The 18874-nt window shown below is 45.5% G+C and overlaps 1 protein-coding gene across 1 annotated transcript; it reads left to right on the top strand.

Moving 5' to 3' along the window:
* The first annotated feature begins 9161 nt into the window (after positions 1 to 9161).
* On the top strand, positions 9162 to 14578 carry LOC117093951 (PRAME family member 17-like). The gene is made up of 4 exons (XM_033229363.1): positions 9162 to 9216; positions 11584 to 11895; positions 12284 to 12862; positions 14000 to 14578. Exons 2-4 carry the CDS (start codon positions 11609 to 11611, stop codon positions 14556 to 14558), a joined length of 1425 nt encoding a protein of 474 aa, XP_033085254.1. The 5' UTR covers positions 9162 to 9216; positions 11584 to 11608; the 3' UTR covers positions 14559 to 14578.
* Positions 14579 to 18874: the final 4296 nt, after the last annotated feature.

An 18874-nucleotide genomic window follows, 5' to 3' on the forward strand; every position in this document is an offset into this window, starting at 1 on the left:
GAAACCACAAATCTACATGACATTTTTAAAAACTAGCCAGATAACAGCTGGGTGTGGTGGCGTGCTCCTGTAGTTAAAGCTACTTGGGAGGCTGAGGCAGGAGAATGGCTTGAACCCCAGAGGCAGAGGTTGCAGTGAGCCGAGATCGCGCCGCTGCAGTCCATCCTGGGATAAAGAGTCAGACTCTGACTCAAAATAAATAAATAAATAAATAAATAAAATTAGCTGGGCATTGTGTCACATGCCTGAGATCTCGGCTATTTAGGAGGCTGATTTGGAAGGATCACTTGAGCCCAAGAGGTTGAGGCTGCAGTGAAGTGTAATCACACAACCGCATTCCACCTAGGCAACAGAGTGAGACCCTTTCTCAATAAAAACAGAAACAAAAACAAAAACAAAACAACAACAATAACAAAAACAAAACCCAAAACAATACAACAAACGATAACAACAATTCTTATTTATTTGTATTTAGAATTAGTTTTGAAAGTATCATTTATTTTGAGATTTCAAACCACATTAGATATTTTTAAAATGTTACATTGCATACTTTAAATACTAAATTCCCTTAATAACTTAAAATTTCAATTTATATCTTGAAATGTATATAAATTACAATTGAATATTTGTACATTAAAAGAATAGATTTTCTTAAATACCGTTACAATATAGTCCTGTTTACAACACTAAATGATGCCACATGGTCTGATCTACCAGAAGGTGGCACCCGAGGCCCATGGGTTGGGAATTTTCTCTGCTGCAAGGAGAGATGAACTCAGGCTTTTACTTCCCATTGCGCCTCCTGCTGGCTGCCGAGGGTCCACCGTCTGGGGGAATCCTGATGAAATGGTGGCAGCCTGTAGAAGCTGAGTCCTATTGCGTGCCCTGGGTTCCTGCTTCCTCCCTGTTATCAGGAATGGAAGGTAAAATTAAAGGATGAAGAATTCCTGGGACTTAGTCTAGAAGGGAAATAGAAAAAGATGCAGTTATTAAACTTTTACTGTATGCTAAGGGAAATGAAAGATAAAAAGTTAATATTTATGCCAGGCGCGATGGCTCAGGCCTGTAATCCCAGCACTTTGGGAGGCCGAGGCAGGCGGATCACCAGGTCAGGAGATCGAGACCACACTGGCTAACATGGTGAAACCCCGTCTCTACTAAAAATACAAAAAACTAGCGGGGCGTGGTGGCCGGCGCCTGTAGTCCCAGCTACTCGGGAGGCTGAGGCAGGAGAATGGCGTGAACCCGGGAGGCGGGGCTTGCAGTGAGCTCAGATCGCGCCACTGCACTCCAGCCTGGGCGACAGAGAGAGACTCTGTCTCAAAAAAAAAGAAAAGCCAGGTGCGGTGGCTCACGTCTGTAATCCCAGAACTTTGGGAGGCCGAGGTGGGCGGATCACGAGGTCAGGAGATGGAGACCATCCTGGCTAAAACTGTGAAACCCCGTCTCTACTAAAAATACAAAAAACTAGCCGGGCGTGGTGGCGGGCACCTGTAGTCCCAGTTACTCGGGAGGCTGAGGCAGGAGAATGGCGTGAACCTGGGAGGTGGAGCTTGCAGTGAGCCGAGATCGCGCCACTGCACTCCAGCCTGGGCGACAGAGCGAGACTCTGTCTCAAAAAAAAAAAAAAAAAAAGAAAAGAAAAGTTAATATTTACTAAGTGCACCATCTTGCAAAACACTGAGAATCCAACTGCTTTATTTCTTTTGAAAAACTCACCAAGAGTGGCTTAAACAGTGACCGTCTTCCCCACAGCACAGCACAGCACAGAAGAGGTAACCCACATCTTCCAGGCCTTGGGGCACTGTCCTGTATTTTTTATTTTTTATTTTTTTTGAGATGGAGTCTAGCTCAGTCACCTTGGCTGAAGTGCAGTGCTGCGATCTCGGCTCACTGCAAGCTCCGCTTCCCGGATTCACGCCATTCTCCTGCCTCAGCCTCCTGAGTAGCTGGGACTACAGGCGCCCGCCACCTCGCCCGGCTAGTTTTTTGTATTTTTTAGTAGAGACGGGGTTTCACCGTCTTAGCCAGGATGATCTCGATCTCCTGACCTTGTGATCCGTCCATCTTGGCCTTCCAAAGTGCTGGGATTACAGGCTTGAGCCACCGCGCCCGGCCTCCATTGGCTCTTCTACAGACGATGCATCTACTGTGCACCTACAGGTCACCCAGTGTAGAAAGAAATTCAAGAACCCACATGGGGCCACATAGAGTGAGGCTGCCTCCAGACAGGCACAGGAACCCCAAGCTTCTTAGCCACTGCCAGAGCTTGAGACTGGGGCAGTCACATGGAGACAAATGCATGGGGCATTAGAAGAGGCTGGGTTGGAGGGAGTAGAGGAGGGCACGGATGGAAATCAGGAGTCCCTGGAAGCTTCAGGGCCACAGGCACTTGGGAGTGGGGAAGGCATCATGGAGAGAAAGGTCAGGGCTCCTTCCATGCCCTGAGGTCACAGCGGGTTTCCCTCTCTCCCAGCTCTCCCTGGGCTCTTGTGTCGGGGAGTCAGGGCTGGCTCAGCTGGGGATCTTTGGTGAGTGGGAAGGAAATAGGGCACTCAAGGTCTCAGGTTCAACTTTTTAACATGATCCTCAAATGAGGGGTTTCACCCAGTGGCCTCCTGTCCACAGACCCCATGTCTTCTTGCTGGACTCCTGGGGGAGTTGCCCAGCCAGGGACATGAGATGTTTTACTTTTCACTACCAAATGAAAAACCATCTTAATCTATGTGAGGCCAGCTCTGTCCTGGAGAGTTGTGACTTTCTAAGTGCTCCCACCACATACACATATATGTACATACCATGAGGTCATTGCAGTGATGCCCCCTGGGCCTGGGGTCCTCTCATAGAGCCCAGCTGATAAAAGCCTCCCTTCTACTCACCTCAGACCTAGAGACATCAGTTGCCCCCTGCCCCATTCACCCAGCATTTTTGCTAGAGTGGAAACCAACTGAGAACCCAAATAAATGAACACAGTCTCTAACTCATGGGCTTAGGGGGAAACACAGAGATAATGAGAAGATGAGTGTTGAAAGTGGCATGTCATGAAGTGGCACAGGCAGATGAGGCTGGAGAGGTGCAGCCAGAGGCAGGGGTGGCCCAGGGGTCATTCGCAGTTTTGGACTAGGGTGGTGAGGCTGCCTGAGGCCTGTTTTCCAGTTCCCCGTGTTGGCCATGAGGACTGTGATCCTTGCGGGAGTTAACCAGGAGGCAGGTGCACCTATCAGATGACCATTGCAGTGCCTAGGCAGGGGGGTCTTGACATCACCTGGAGTGGCGGTAGACAGCTTGGGGACATCCTGGAAGTAGAGTCAACGTGACTTGCTCTTATGGTTTCCGGAGTGGACATGAGGCCTGAGGAAAAACGATGACTTGATGGCACCTTCTAGAGTTTGGTCTTGACTCAGTGAAGTTGAAAACAACAAGTGAAGAGTCAGCATGAAGACAACCACTCAAGCTCTTTGTAGGACATTTTAAATTCAAGATGTTTATGTTATTCAGTGAAAAACCTCAAGAACAGAATAACACTCATGAAATAACCCTGTCCAATAAAATCATAAATGTGTATACAATTTATTCATTCTTAGGACTCACACGATAGCTGTTCTCAGATGCTTCCCATGGGCTATATATTCTGGCGGTGCAGGTGGGAGTGAAGTAAGAGCCAGGATTCCAGTCCCAGCAACTTTCAAAGCCCAGATCTTTAACTCAGGTCTGGAAGAGAAAAGAGGAGCAGTTTCTTTTCTAGTTCCATCAGGATCATTCTGGGTGTGGCCACAGGGCACGCTGCACTGTTCTCTCATCACAGAGGAGAGGGTGGCATCCCAAAAGCCAAATGTGTCTAGATATGTGTTGGCACAATGTTTTTTTTTTTTTTTTTTTTGAGACAGAGTCTCGCTCTGCCGCCCAGGCTGGAGTGCAGTGGCCGGATCTCAGCTCACTGCAAGCTCCGCCTCCCGGGTTTACGCCATTCTCCTGCCTCAGCCTCCCGAGTAGCTGGGACTACAGGCGCCTGCCACGTCACCCGGCTAGTTTTTTGTATTTTTTAGAAGAGACGGGGTTTCACCGTGTTCGCCAGGATGGACAATGTTTTAAGAAAGAGTCAGAGTTAATGTTTAAGAAAGAGTCAGAGTTATTACTGGGTATATACCCAAAGGAATATAAATCATGCTGCTATAAAGACACATGCACACATATGTTTATTGCGGCACTATTCACAATAGCAAAGACTTGGAACCAACCCAAATGTCCATCAATAATAGACTGGATTAAGAAAATGTGGCACATATACACCATGGAATACTGTGCAGTCATAAAAAAGGATGAGTTCATGTCCTTTGTAGGGACATGAATGAAGCTGGAAACCATCATTCTGAGCAAACCATCAAAAGGACAGAAAACCAAACACTGCATGTTGTCACTCATGGGTTGGAACTGAACAATGAGAACACTTGAATACAGGGTGGGGAACATCACACACTGGGACATGGCGTGGGGTGGGGCAGAGGGGAGGGATAGCATTAGGAGATATACCTAATGTAAAAGACGAGTTAACGGGTGCAGCACACCAACATGGCACATGTATACATATGTTACAAACCTGCACATTGTGCACATGTACCCTAGAACTTAAAGTATAATAATAAAAAAAAAGAGTACAGTGTCTATCTATGGAAAGGAGAGTGGAAGTGAATCATGGTAAGAAAAGGAAATATATATAGATATAGACATGAATAGATAGACATACACACATCTAGCTGCAAGAAAGAGGAATGTCATGAGCCAATGATGACAGTGAGCCATGTGAAAAGGCTACAATTCTTGTGATTGTGTGTCCGTTTTCAGGATGGGTTGTAGGTTGCCTTTTTAGAAAGGCTGATGCTACAGTCATAGCAAATAAGTGATTATAAAATGTGTTTCCTTTCTGGGGCATCTCTGGAGAAATCTCCAATGGTACAGGAACTCAGTTTACTAGGCAGGTGATCACATAGGTAAAATTTTACAGATCCAATGGCACTACCATTAACTTCATTATCCTTGGTATTCTACAAAGGTTGAGGGAACAAATGGTATCTTGAAACTAAAATTAGCTAAACTAACAAAGAAAATTGGATTATTATTATTAATTTTTTTTTTTTTTTGAGACAGAGTCTCTGTTGCTCAGGCTGGAGTACATTGGTGCTATGACAGCTCACAACAACATCCGCCTCCCAGGTTCAAGAGATTCTCCTGCCTCAGCCTCCTGAGTAGCTGGGATTATAGGTGTATGCCACCCCACCCAGCCAATTTTTGTATTTTCAGCAGAAACGGGGTTTTACCGTGTTGGCCAGGTTGGTCTCAAACCCCGGATCTCGTGATCTGCCCACCTCAGCCTCCTAAAATGCTAGGATTACAGGCGTGAGCCACAATGACTGGCCTAATTTTTTTTTCTTTTCTCAAAAGATGGTGTCATAGTATTGGGTTCTACGCACTTAGGAGAGTGAGCCCATCGTTCAGTAACAATATGACTCAGTACTGCAATAATTTGATGCAGTATTTCAAAGACTATTTCCAGTAGATGAAGGAGGTTTTCAGTGATGTTTAGGCCTTCGGGCCCTAGTATTTGGAGATTGCATCCTTTAAAATGACACCAAGGGAAATCTGCCCATGAGCGGCATTGGATGGGACCGTACCAGGTGACTTAAAGTTAAGGATATCCAAGGAAAAGCCTTTCCTAGAAGCAGACATCATCACGTGGTAGACAGCTTTTCCAAGACAATGGAACAAGACTTCGTTTGGTCTTCTTCCATTGATTGAGTCTTGGTTTTGTTTTGTATTAACACAAAATGCTCAAACCTATATTTTATGTTGTTAGATACTTTCACCACTCAAAGCAAACACTTTCTAAAGTCTCCTGTTCAAAATGTAGCCATTCTCACTAACCTATGCAATTGCTGGCTATGGAGTCATTTAGATGAAAGGGAAGGATCACAACTAAATAGTAGAACCTGCTCTCATACACAGTTGGGTAGCAATTGAGGATGCTAACTTCCTGATAAGGTTTGTTATCTTTCCTTTGGAAGGTTGGTTAATATTTATAATTAAATGATTTGGCACTGAGAAGAAGCTATAGATGCAAATGGGTGGCCTATGACTATTATTGATTTCATTACTGGCAATTGATCTCTATGCCTAGAAAACATTAGTGCAACTGGCTCTAGTCTAGATAGCATCCCAGACTCCCCCTAGAATCAATCTCTTTGGTTTGACATGCATTATGAAGACTGGAAGGCTATAGGCATCAACATAGACATAGAATCAGAACATGACCATGTTACCCTCTGCCATATAATCAGACAACTCACTGAAATTTAATGTTGGTTCACTGGAAACTCTATAGACAAACAGAAAGCATCTATACCTCTACTATTTGAAATAAATAATAGTTTCATTTATTGGATGCATCAGTACTCAGGACATATTAGGAAAGGAACCTATTCATTCTTCAATGGAGATGGCATGCAAGGATTACTTTATAAAACTCATAGAAATAGTATTTCTACCTGCCCGAATTCAAACCATTACTATGCAACCTGGTGTCAGTGGAAGGTAAGGCTCTTGAGGTAGAAATAATTAAAGAAAGCTTCATTGGAATGTAAATGTCAGGATCGACCTGGAAGACACACGCTGACAAAGTGGGTGTTTTCCAAAGTCTGTTACCAGTTGGAATACTTTTGTAAGAAAGGTTAAAAGAAAGGAATGGGACTCTTCCTATCAGTTTGTTTTGTAATTTTCTTTTGTTTTATTAACCTGGCAAGGCTCAAATAGAGTTGAGGTTTTGTTTTGTTTTTTTCCATTGGAAGGTACAATACAGAGGTTACAATCATTGGCTTTAGATTACAACATAACAGGCTAAAACATTTTCCTTGCAAGAAAACCAGCAAAACTTCGTGATCAGAATCAAATCAGTGTACTTCTCACTGTCAGTGGGTGAAGCCTTCATCAATACTTGTAGAGTTTGAGGCACTCATGAACTCCCAGTCAAATTCTTTACTCAGGGACAGGATGTAAGGCAATCATAAGACCTTCCACAGGTGGTTAATTTGGAAGCCTGCCCAATGTGACATGCAAGTTTTCACTGGCAATATGCAGGCGCAGATATGACAGAGAATAATCATGACCTTCATATCACCCCAGCCATTGAGGAATGGGATCCTTTTGACCCATTCTCTCCATAAAACCAGGTTACTCACCTTCTGTGGCAACAAAATAAATGGTCTACTTTACAGAGAAGGAGACTCTGGAAAAAAAAAAAAAAGATGCTTATTATGAAATAAGCAAAGGGATGGGAATAGATGTGAGATTATTTGGGGAGATAAAGGAAGATGGAAAGTTTTGAAGTGAAAAATAAAGAGGATTCTATATATTGTTTTGAAAGACTCATCCTTAGTCATAAGGATCAAAACCAAAGGGGCATCAGTGCAATGTTGGATCGATTCCTCCTCCACCCACTCAGTAACCCCCAACATGTTTACCAAGTCTTGGTTCACTCCCAGGATCCCATTAAAAACCCAGCTCAACCCTGACTAGCCTCGACCCTCACTTCCATTTGTAATTTTGACAAGACTTTATTACAGGACCGTCAGGTTCCTATGCCTGCAGCACAGTAGCTTACCAATATTCTGAGACAGCAGGGTTTGCAGCACAGAGTTTAATGATCACAGGGTGTCTGAATGAGAAGCTAGGAGGAGATCCTCAAATTCATCTCCCCTAGAAGTACTGAGGGTTTCCAGTGGATCCTGGATAGCAAGGGGCTGGAAAGTTGGTGTAGTGGTAAGAGGGATGAAGTCATCAGGATGTAGAAACTGCATTCTTTGGTGAGTTGGTGCCTTGCAGGGCCCTTCAGATCAGCTGGCATCAGTAGTTTCACTGACAGCAGAACCTGAAGGAATATCTCAGATGAAAAAGTTAATGTTTTGCGATGCTGAAATTGTTGTCTGCAGGGCAGTTAAGGGGAACTGTATTCTAAGGTCTACATGATCTTGGGACAGCAGGCTGCCAACAACCATAAGGAAGCAGGTCAGAGAGCAAGCTGACCTCATGATGAATGCTGAATACACAGCAAGCTTGGTTTAGTTTTGTTTCTCCCCCTCCCTTCTTCATCGATCAAATTTATCAAGTTTATAGGTATGCTTTCAGCTTCTTCCAGAGAAGACTTAACCTAAGCCCTGAGACTACTCATGCCCTCAATGGCACCTCTCTTCCATGAGAACGACAGTATAATCTGCTACCTTAGGTGATCTAAAACCTACAAGACCATTCGATACATGGAGATTTTTATTTTGATTTTGTAGGGATGACTCCTCTGTTTTTATAAAGCTTTTTGTAAGTGTACAGCATTTTTATAATTTTGATGTGGCCAAAGATCTCCCAACAACACTACTTTCAGATTTTATTTTTCTGTCTAATGTCCAGAACAGATCAAACCCTTCCCTGCCTCACACTCAGGACTATGAAGGTCACATATTAGTAAAAGTCCATCAGTGTTTGTGGAGTTCATGAATGAATGAATTCATGTTTATTTTGTTTGTTTGTTTTGTTTTGTTTTTTGACAGAGTCTCCCTCTGTCACCAAGACTAGAGTGCAATGGCACAATTTTGGCTCACTGAAACTATTGCCTACTGGGTTCAAGTGATTATCCTGCTTCAGCCTCCCAAGTAGCTGGGTTACAGGCACCTGCCATCATGCCCGGCTAGTTTTTGAAGTTTTGTAGGTACAGGGTTTCACGTTGTTGGCCTGGCTGGTCTTGAACACCTGAACTCAGGTGATCTACCCGCTTTGTCCTTCCAAAGAGTTGGGATTACAGGTGTGAGCCATCTCGCCTAGCCTTGAATGAATGAATTCTTGACTTCCACCTTATCCCTAACGCTGTCAATTTCTTGATTCATGAAATGGATATGGATATCTGATATGAATGGATATCTGATTCAATTCATTAATCTGGGGAGAGCCAAAAACCCAATCAGGATTAACTGGGTGGAGCTTCAGAAATGCAATCAGGTATCACTTTTTGATTGGAAGCTAGCAGTGGATACGTGGAGAGGCGTGGTGGGAGTTGTGATGAGAAAGGTCAATAAAAGCTTCTAAAGACCCACAGGAGAGACCCAAAGTCTTCAAGCCTGGAGTTACTGCTTGGTTCTTCCTGAGGTCTGAACACCCTGCAAACTCAGTCCACATCTGGTAAGTGCCTAATTTCTGTAATGACACTCCCATCTGACCTACAGTCAGGCGGACTGGGATGGTGACAGTGCAGCCTATGATGGCACAGAGATATATCCTGTCTTCTTCTTCTTTTTTTTTTCATATGAACAACTAGAAGCTTTGGGTTTTTTCCTCCAAATGCAGTTGTGTCTTTATTTCAAAAAATTGGATGGTGCTTTGCATTATGTCATTTCAAACTTCCTAATGGGAGCAATGACTCATGCCTATAACCCTAACAATGTGGGAGGCCAAGGTGGGAGGATCATTTCAGCCCAGGGGTTTGAGGTCAGCCTGAGAAAAATGGCAAAAACCCATCTCTACAAAATGTTCTTTTTTGAGAGGGGGGATGGAGTCTGGCTCTGTTGCCCAGACGGGAGAGCAGTGGCATCATGTCAACTCACTGTAACCTCTGTCTCCCAGATTCAAGCAATTCTCATGCCTCAGCCTTCCTCCTGAGTAGCTGGTATTACAGCCATCTGCCACCATGCTCAGAAAAGTTTTGTATTTTTAGTAGAGGTGGGGTTTCACCTTGTTGGCCAGGTTGGTCTCGAACTCCTGACCTCAAGTGATCCACCTGCCTCGGCCTCCCAAAGTGCTGGGATTACAGCCGTGAGCCACTAGCGCTCGGCCTCCACAAAATATCTGTATATTTTTTAATTAGCCAGGCATGGTGGCATGCATCTGTAGTCCCAGCTATTTAAGTGGCTTACGCGGGAGAATCACTTGAGGCCAGAAGACTGAGGCTGCAGTGAGCCATGCTCACACCACTACTGTACTCCAGCCTGGGCAACAGAGTGAGACCCTGTCCAAAACAAACAAAAAAACCCCAGAATCTTAACCAAAGAGGATCTTTGACCCTAATTTTAAATCAATCAGATCCTCATTGTAACTCTTCCACCCAAATGGCGACATGGGTGTGGGGGTGCATACCTTTAATCCCAGCTATGTGGAAGGCTGAAGCATGAGAACTGCTTGAATCTCTAAGGCAGAGGTTACAGTGAGTCGAGCTGGTGCCACTGCACTCCAGCCTGGGTGACAAAGTGAGACTCAGCACCCCCCCACACCTAAAAATATTAAACTATACCACCCAGGTGATCATTGGATACATGAAGATTTCTATTGTGTTTTCTTAGGGACTGTCATCTCTGTCTTTGTAAAACTGTTTTAACTATGAAATATTTTGATACATTTGATGTGGCCAAGGATCTGTCAACAAAGATACTTTCAAGCTTTTTTCTTTCTGTCTAATGTGAGGAAGAGATTCAACCCTTCCCTGTCTCACACTCAGGACCATGAAGGACACATTGGTAAAACTCCATGTTTGTAGAGTGAATCAGTGAATGAGTCCTGGACTTGCACCTTACCCCTAATTCTTTCACTTTCATGGATGAATATTTAAGTTCATCAGTTAATCTGGAAGAAAGCCAAAAATCCAATCAGAGTTAACTGGGTGGAGCTTAAGAAGTCTAATCAAATGTAGTTCTCTCCCTCTCTCTCTTTTCTTTGATTCTAGCCTGTTTCCCAGACTGGAGTGCAGTGGTATAATCTCAGCTCACTGCAACTTCTGCCTCCTGGGTTCAAGGGATCCTCCTGCCTCAGCCTCCCTAGTAGCTTGGATGATAGACACAGGCCACTGCCCCAGGCTAATTTTTGTAATTTTAGTAGAGGCAGGGTTTTACCATGTTGGCCAGGCTAGTCTCGAGCTCCTGACCTCAGATGATCCACCTTCCTCTGCCTCCCAAAGGGCTGGATTACAGGTGTGAGTCACTGCACCCAGCCAAAGTGGTTCATTTTTAAGATGTGTAAGAGGTGTGTATTGGAAACATCTGTCTTGTGAATGATGTATAACACTGTCACATAGCTTTCAAAGCTTCTCACTGAAATTTTCAATAATGAGGCCAGGGCGGAGGCTCACACCTGTAATCCCAGCACTTTGGGAGGCCAAGGCAAGTGGATTGCTTAAGTCTAGGAGTTCAAGACCAGCCTGGACAACATAGCAAAACCCACTGTCTTTACAAAAAGTCAAAAAATAAAATATTACCTGGGCACGAGATCTGAGCTTCAGAGATCCTCCGTAACATTTCCCAGTGCTATGAGTTTAGTGGAGCAGTGGCTAATAATTCATGGACTAAGAGTGATCTTGCCCACTCTTTAGAGATTGGGACACACTCCTCATAGTGACAGAAGGGTAGAACTATGTCTCTGTGGTCACTTATTGCAGAATGGAATTGGAGTAAACTGAGGGCTCTTTCGCACATGCTGGAAAAAAGACTTTGGCCCTAGGAGAAGTGGAGTTTGCAGGGGATTGGCCTGAGAAACTTGCCTTTTTGCTGGATTGTCCTCTAGAGCTTTTCCTTGCAGATTTGTCAGAATGAGCCTCCAGTCCCCATCCAGACTCCTGGAGCTGGCGGGGCAGAGCCTGCTGAGGAGCCAGTCCCTGACCATCTTCACCCGGGATGAGCTGCCCCGGGAGGTCTTCCCTCTGATGTTCACGGAGGCCTTCAGCATGAGATACTATGAGGCCCTGAAGCTGATGGTGCAGGCCTGGCCCTTCCTCCGCCTCCCTCTGGGATCCCTGATGAAGACACCTCATCTGGAGACCTTGCGAGCTGTGCTGAAGGGACTCGATACACTGCTGGCCCAGAAGGTTCGGCCCAGGTGAGATGACTCAGGTGGCCTGGTGGGAAGGGCCCAGGCATCCAGGGAAGGGACAGCTGGCTCAGGCGTGGCGGGGTTGGGGGCTAGGGTGGCTCAGAGGCTTCTGATGGTGCCCATGAGAGGCCTTGGCCATGGCCCAGCTCCTCTGGGAAAGGACGGCTCACCACACAGGGTCCACCGAGGAAACAGGAACCTGCTTCCTCCCAGTGGAAGGTCAAGGTACTAGAAGTGGGTGCCAGGGAGAATCAAAGGGGGAACGGGATGGAGAAGAGACAGAAGTGGGGGAACTGAGGACAGCAGCAGCTGACTGATGTCCTGGATGTGGAGTGAAAGCCCAGGTCGGGGTGGGTCCTTGCTCATTCTGAGCTTTTCCCCATGTTACTCACAGGAGGTGGAAACTTCAAGTGCTGGATTTGCGGGATGTTGATGAGAATTTCTGGACCATATGGTCTGGAGCCCGGGCCCTGTCCTGCTCCCCAGAGGCCGTGAGTAAGAGGCAGACAGTGGAGGACTGTCCGAGGACGGGAGAGCGCCAGCCCTTGAAGGTGTTCATAGACCTCTGCCTAAAGGACAGTACGCTGGACGAATGCCTGAGCTACCTCTGTGGGTGGGTCCACTACAGAAGAGGTCTAGTGCACCTGTGTTGTAGTAAGGTGCGGAATTACTCAATGCCCACTTCAAGTTTCAGAAATCTATTGGAAAGGATAGACTCAGACAGTATCCAGGAGTTGGAAGTCAGGAGAAAGTGCTCTCTGAATCAAACAGGAAAGTTTGCCCCTTACCTGAGCCGGATGAGCAATCTTCACAAACTCTTTTTAGCCTTCGGTTATGACAGTGAGTTATACGTGAGCGGCCTACATCAGTTCATTCCTGACTTGGACTCTCCATTCCTCTGCCTGTCCTACCCCCAGATGCTTTATATAAGAAAGGTCAGCAATATCAAAGAGCACCTGGAGCACCTGCTCAGGTAAGAAAGGATGGTGAGCTTTCTCTGTAGACCATACCACAGACTTCTGTTCTTTTTCACAGTAAACGCTAGTGGGCATCTACTGTGTGCCAGCCACTGGTGACATCACAGGGAATGGGAGGCTAGAAGGTCAATGCATTATGCTGTTCAGTGCTCTATATCCTGAAGTGGGTATCACAAGACAACTCAAATAAGGGCAGAGGGATGGCCTGGGGTAGACAATACAGAGAGAGACATGTAGGGAGCTAGTTAGTTGGGGGTTCAGATCTCGTGAGGGTGCATTTGTGAATTCCTTGTTAGGAAGTGTGCATAAAGTGAATATGATGAAAACATATTTTTCATACAGAGGAGGGTATGAAAGAAGGGAAAGTGTGGCCGGTCGCGATGTCTCACGCCTGTAATCCCAGCATTTTGGGAGGCCGAGGCTGGCAGATCACAAGGTTAGAAGTTCAAGACCAACCTGGTCTACACACTGAATCCTCGCCTCTATTAAAAAAAAAAAAAAAATTAGCCAGGCATGGTGATGGGCACCAGTAATCCCAGCTACTTGGGAGGCTGAGTCAAGGGAAGCAGAGGTTGCAGTGAGCTGAGATTGTGCCACTGCACTGCAGCCCAGGTTACAGTGTGAGACCCTGTCTCAAAAAAGAAAAAAGAAAAAAAAAAAAGGGAAAGTGCATCAAACCTGTGCATTTCACAGTAGAAACTCTGTCCTCAGAAGCTTAGTAAACACCAATGACCCTGTCTCTAATTCCCTGCCTGTAAAAGGTTGTTTTGAACCCCAGGGAAGGTAATTGATATGGGAAGTGCATGCTTCTGGGATGGAGGGTGAGGGAGTAGGTCTCAGCGTGGTATCAGTCACACAAGCAAGGGTGAAAGGACTGAGCCTAAAGTGGAGCTGCCCCTGAATGATCTGAGTCTTCATCAGGCAGCACCTTGCACGCGGACCATCATCTCATGATGGGAACAAACTTGTGTTTGGGTGAAACAGGCTTCCCCACTGCAGGTTACCATAGCACCTGTGTTGTAGGAAAGTGCAGAATTACTCAATGCCCACTTCAAGTTTACCATTGACATTATTTCCCACCCCCCTCCGCTAACTGGCACCGTTGCCCATAACTAACTTCTTGCTCTCCCCAGGTGCCTCAAGAACCCCTTGGAGGCCTTTACATTCTGTCATGCTTACCTAGCTGATCGGGACATGGGGTGTCTATCTCAGTACCCAAGCCTCAGTCAGCTAAAGGAGCTGCGTCTGATTCATATCCTAATGTGGACCACCAATCTTGAGCCCCTTGGAGCTCTGCTAGAGAAAGTTGCTGCTACTCTCAAGACCCTCGTCTTAGAGGACTGTCGGATCCAGGACCCCCAACTCAGGGTCCTCCTGCCCGCCCTGAGCCGCTGCTCCCAGCTCACCACCTTCAACTTTCGCGGAAATGAGACCTCCACGAATGCTCTGAAAGACCTGCTGTGTCACACAGGCGGGCTGAGCAAGTTAGGCCTGGAGTTGTATCCTGCCCCTCTGGAGAGTCTTGACAACAGGGGTCATGTCAGCTGGGAGATCCTTGCCCCAATTCGGGCTGAGCTGATGCGGACGCTCAGGGAAGTCAGGCAGCCCAAGAGGGTCTTCTTTGGTCCCGTCCCCTGCCCTTCCTGTGGCTCATGGCCATCTGAGAAACTGGACTTCCATCTTTGCTCCTAGGGAAGGCCTGATTAGTGGGATGGATAAGCTTTCTTCTGGACACTTGGGAACTAAAATATTGTACATCATGGGTGCATTTTTTAATTTCAATTTTATTTTTTATATTTTATTTTATTTTATTTTTTGAGACAGAGTCTCACTCTGTCCCTCAGGATGAAGTGCAGTGGCACAATCTCAGCTCACTGCAAACTCCACCTCCTGGGTTCAAGTGATTCTCCTGCCTCAGCCTCCCAAGTAGCTGGTGTTATGAGTGTGCGCCTCCAGGCCCGGCTAATTTTTGTATTTTTAGTAGAGACAGGGTTTCACGATGTTGGCGGAGGCTGGTCTCCAACTCCTGACCTCAAGTGATCTGACTGTCTGGGCCTTCCACAGTGCCTGGTTTACCGGTGTGAGCATCCAGGCCCGGTCAGGCACTTCTTAAAGGAAGCACACAGCCGTGTGTTTCAGGCAAGTGCTGACTGTGAGTGGAAAAACAAAGTTGACTCAGCCAGGGGCAGGACTGGGTGAAAACGCTGACTTGGCATCGATGAGGCCTTCAGGGACCTGTTTCCTAGACTCAGAAACGGAACCTGAAGTTCTAGAGTGATGCAGGAGTTACCCCCGCAAGGATGGTTATTTAAAAATGTCATAAATAAATGGAACCTGAATGGAAACTTTCTGGTGTCTTCCATGATTGATCAACCTGTTTTAGACATTTATACAACAGAAGTCTCTAGAAATCTGCTTCCTGGGTTTAAGCAATTCTCCTGCCTCAGCCTCCCGAGTAACTGGGACTACAGGGACCCGCCATCACGCCTGTCTAATTTTTGTATTTTTAGTAGAAAGGGGGTTTCACCATGTCGGCCAGGCTGGTCTCAAACTCGTGACGTCAGGCAAACCACCCACCTCAGCTGCCCAAAGTGCTGGGATTCTAGACATGAGCCACTGCACCTGGCCTGATATTCTGATACAAGCATAAAATGTGTAATGTTCAAATCATGGTAATGGGGATATCCAACATCTCAAGAATTTATCATTTCTTTGTGCTAGCAATATTCCAATTCCACTGCTTTAATTTTGTAGAAATTTACTATGAACTATCGTCAACATGAGTTGCCCTATTGTGCTACTGAACCCTAGAGCTTATTCCTATCTGTGTTTTTGTTCCCATTAGCCATCCCCTTCTTACTCTCCATTTCCCATCACCCTTCCTAGCTTCTGATAAACATCGTTTTACTATTTATAAGTTTCATGGCTTTTAATTCCCACATATGAGTGAGAACATGCCATGTTTGTCTTTCTGTATCTGGCTTACTTCACTTACCATGCCCTCCAGTTCCATCCATGTTGTTGCAGATGACAGGATTTCATTCATATTTATGGCTATTGTGTATACTTACCACATTTTCTTTATCCATTCATCTTTTGGTGGACACGTATCCACTATTGTGGATAGTGCTGCAATAAATAGGGGAGTGCAGGCCAGGTGTAGTGGCTCACGCCTATAATCCCAGAATTTTGTGAGGTTGAGGCAAGTGGATTACTTGAAGCCAGGAGTTCGAGACCAGACTGACCAACATGGTAGTGTAGATATCTCCTGGATATATTTCTTTTCTCTCTCTCTCTCTCTCTCTCTCCATATATATATCCACACACACACATACATATATACATATATATCCAGCAGTGGAATTTATGGTTCATATGGTAATCCTATTTTTATTTTTTGGAGGAAACTCCATACTGTTTTCCATACTAGCTGTACTAATTTACACAACTACCAATGGTGTACCACGGTTCTCATTTCTCCACATCCTCCCTAGCATCCATTATTTTCTATTGGTTTTTAATTTTTAGTTTTTCAGAGACAGAGTTTTGCAATGCTGCCCAGGTTGGTTTTGAACTTCTGGCCTCAAGCGATCCTCCCACCTCAGCCTCTCAAAGTGCTGGGATTACAGGTGTGAGTCACTGCACCCGATCTACTGAGTAAATTCAAATCCTCGCAGGAGGCTGTGACTCTGGGTTACACGGTTTGTATCAGTTGACACATACGCATTAGGACCTGGGAAAGCCTAAAAATGAATGACTACAGCAGGGTGGAAAAAGCCTGAAGAAAGTATAATCATCCCCTCAAGAGATACTTCCAGGGATGACCCAAAAGATGCAGCAATTCCCACTGCCTTCCCACGAAAGATTGACTGGCCCACTGTTATTTATTTATTTATTTTTCTGAGACAGGACCTCCCCCTGTCACCTGGGCTGGAGTGCAGTGGTGCATCATAGTCCACTGCATCCTCAACCTCCTGGGCTCAAGCAATCTTCCCACCTCAGCCTCCTGAGTACCTGAGACCACAGATGCACAAAACCACAGCTGGCTAAATTTCTGTGTTTTTCTAGAGATCAGGCCTCACTCTGTTGGTTAGGCTGGTCTCTAACTCCTGGCTCAAGTGACCCTCCCGCCTCAGCCTCCAAAAGTGCTGGGATTAGTCTTGAGTTACCACATTCGGCCAACTGGTTTATTATTGCATCATGTGAACAGAAGACAGATGTGTCAGTTTTTGATTCCAAGTCTAGAATGGTAATTTCCTTTGTAAAACATTCTGGTCTTGTAATAATAGCTAGGGAGTATTTCCTGCTAGAACTTGAAGGGCTCAGAAAACTTTACTCATTAATGGATTTCTACCACAGCTTGGTGACCTGATTGAAAAACATAAGAAGTTACCAGGTAGGGAGCAGGGGGTCACACCTGTAGTCCCAGCACTTTGGTGGGCCGAGGTGGGTGGCTCATTTGAGGTCAGGATTTCGAGACCTGCCTGACTAACATGGTGAAATCCCATCTCTACTAAAAATACAAAAGGCCGGGCACGGTGGCTCACGCCTCTAGTCCCAGCACCTTGGGAGGCCGAAGTGGGTGGATGAGGTCAGGAGTTGAAGAGCAGCCTGGTCAACATAGTGAAACTCCATCTCTACTAAAAATACAAAAAATACAAAAAATAGCTGGACATGGTGGCACACACCTGTACTTCCAGCTACTTGCAAGGCTGAGGCAGGAGAATCGCTTGAACTCAGGAGGCAGAGGTTGCAGTGAGCCAAGATCATGCTACTGCACTCTAGCCTGGGCAACAGAGGGAGACTCTGCCTCCAAAAAAAAAAAAAAAAGTTACTGATATGGCTGAATTGGTCACCATTGGTGAACATTTTAAGAGAGTTCTAGAACATAAAAGTATCCAACGCTGAAAGAAAAGAATGCAAAGGATAAGAAAGTGTTTGCAGCTAAAACAGCTGAAGGGACAAGAGCAAGGGGAGCTCCCCTCACTGATAAAATCCAAATTCAGTTGGTCGTAAACAGGGAAACCCTTCTCAAGTTGCCTGTCACCTTTGAAACAGGCCATTGGAATGAAAATTGTCCAAATTTGCACCAGGTCTCTATTGGACCTAACCCTTTCGGCCCAGACATTGTTTGCATTAGAGGACTTTTTTTTTTTTTAATTTTTATTTTTTGAGATGGTGTTTCACTCTTGTTGCCCAGGCTGTAGTGCAATGGCACGATCTTGGTTCATTGCAACCTCCACCTCCCGGGTTCAAGTGATTCTCCTGTCTCAGCCTCCCAAGTAGCTGGGATTACAGGCATATGACACTATGGTCTGCAAATTTTGTATTTTTAGTAGAGACAGGATTTCTCCATGTTGGTCAGGTTGGTCTTGAATGCCCAACCTCAGGTTATCCCCCCACTTCGGCCTCCCAAAGTGATGGGATTACAGGCATGAGCCACCACACCTGGATTCAGGACATTTCTGATGGCTCCATATTGATGGAACTTCAACTAATTCTCTGGTAAATTATTTTCTGTAATATCCTTATGTAAAAATGGAGAAGCTGAAATCCAGATCATTGCAGACTTAGGTGCAGAGTTGGTGGATACCAGGGCTGCCATATCCAGTTAATGCCCCAACCCAAGATATCAGCAAATCCCTGGGAGGAAGGAAAATATTTCTGAGGAGGGGTTTCACATGAAGTTCAGAAAATTCCTGTGTTTGAAGCAGGCCAAATGACATTTGGACCATTTTTAGGAAAGTATGCCTTTTTACTAAGTGAAAACACGGGGATGAGATTTGCTTTCTAAGTTAAGGTGATGCGTAAAGCTTTCTTTGGAGGGAGAGAAAACCCTGGAGTTTCCTGACCTTCCTTAACCTGAACTGCTTGGTTCCCTAGAAGCAGAAATTCATCATATTGGAACCCAAACTTACGTCAACCTTGACCTTCATGAAGCACTCAAGTGTTTCTGCTCGTCCTCCTCATGTGATGTAGAAGGTATTAAAAGTGATGAGTTTAGCCTG

The sequence above is a fragment of the Trachypithecus francoisi genome, unplaced genomic scaffold (genome assembly GCF_009764315.1).
Source record: "Trachypithecus francoisi isolate TF-2019V2 unplaced genomic scaffold, Tfra_2.0 Lachesis_group12, whole genome shotgun sequence".
Classification (NCBI taxonomy): Eukaryota; Metazoa; Chordata; class Mammalia; order Primates; family Cercopithecidae; genus Trachypithecus; species Trachypithecus francoisi.

What these genes read in the sequence shown, in the direction of transcription:
- LOC117093951 (XM_033229363.1), top strand. Translation starts at nt 11,609, where the DNA reads ATGAGCCTCCAGTCCCCATCCAGACTCCTGGAGCTGGCGGGGCAGAGC. An exon ending in GCCCAGAAGGTTCGGCCCAG is followed by an intron (nt 11,896 to 12,283) that starts GTGAGATGACTC and finishes TGTTACTCACAG; the next exon opens with GAGGTGGAAACTTCAAGTGC. An exon ending in CACCTGGAGCACCTGCTCAG is followed by an intron (nt 12,863 to 13,999) that starts GTAAGAAAGGAT and finishes TGCTCTCCCCAG; the next exon opens with GTGCCTCAAGAACCCCTTGG.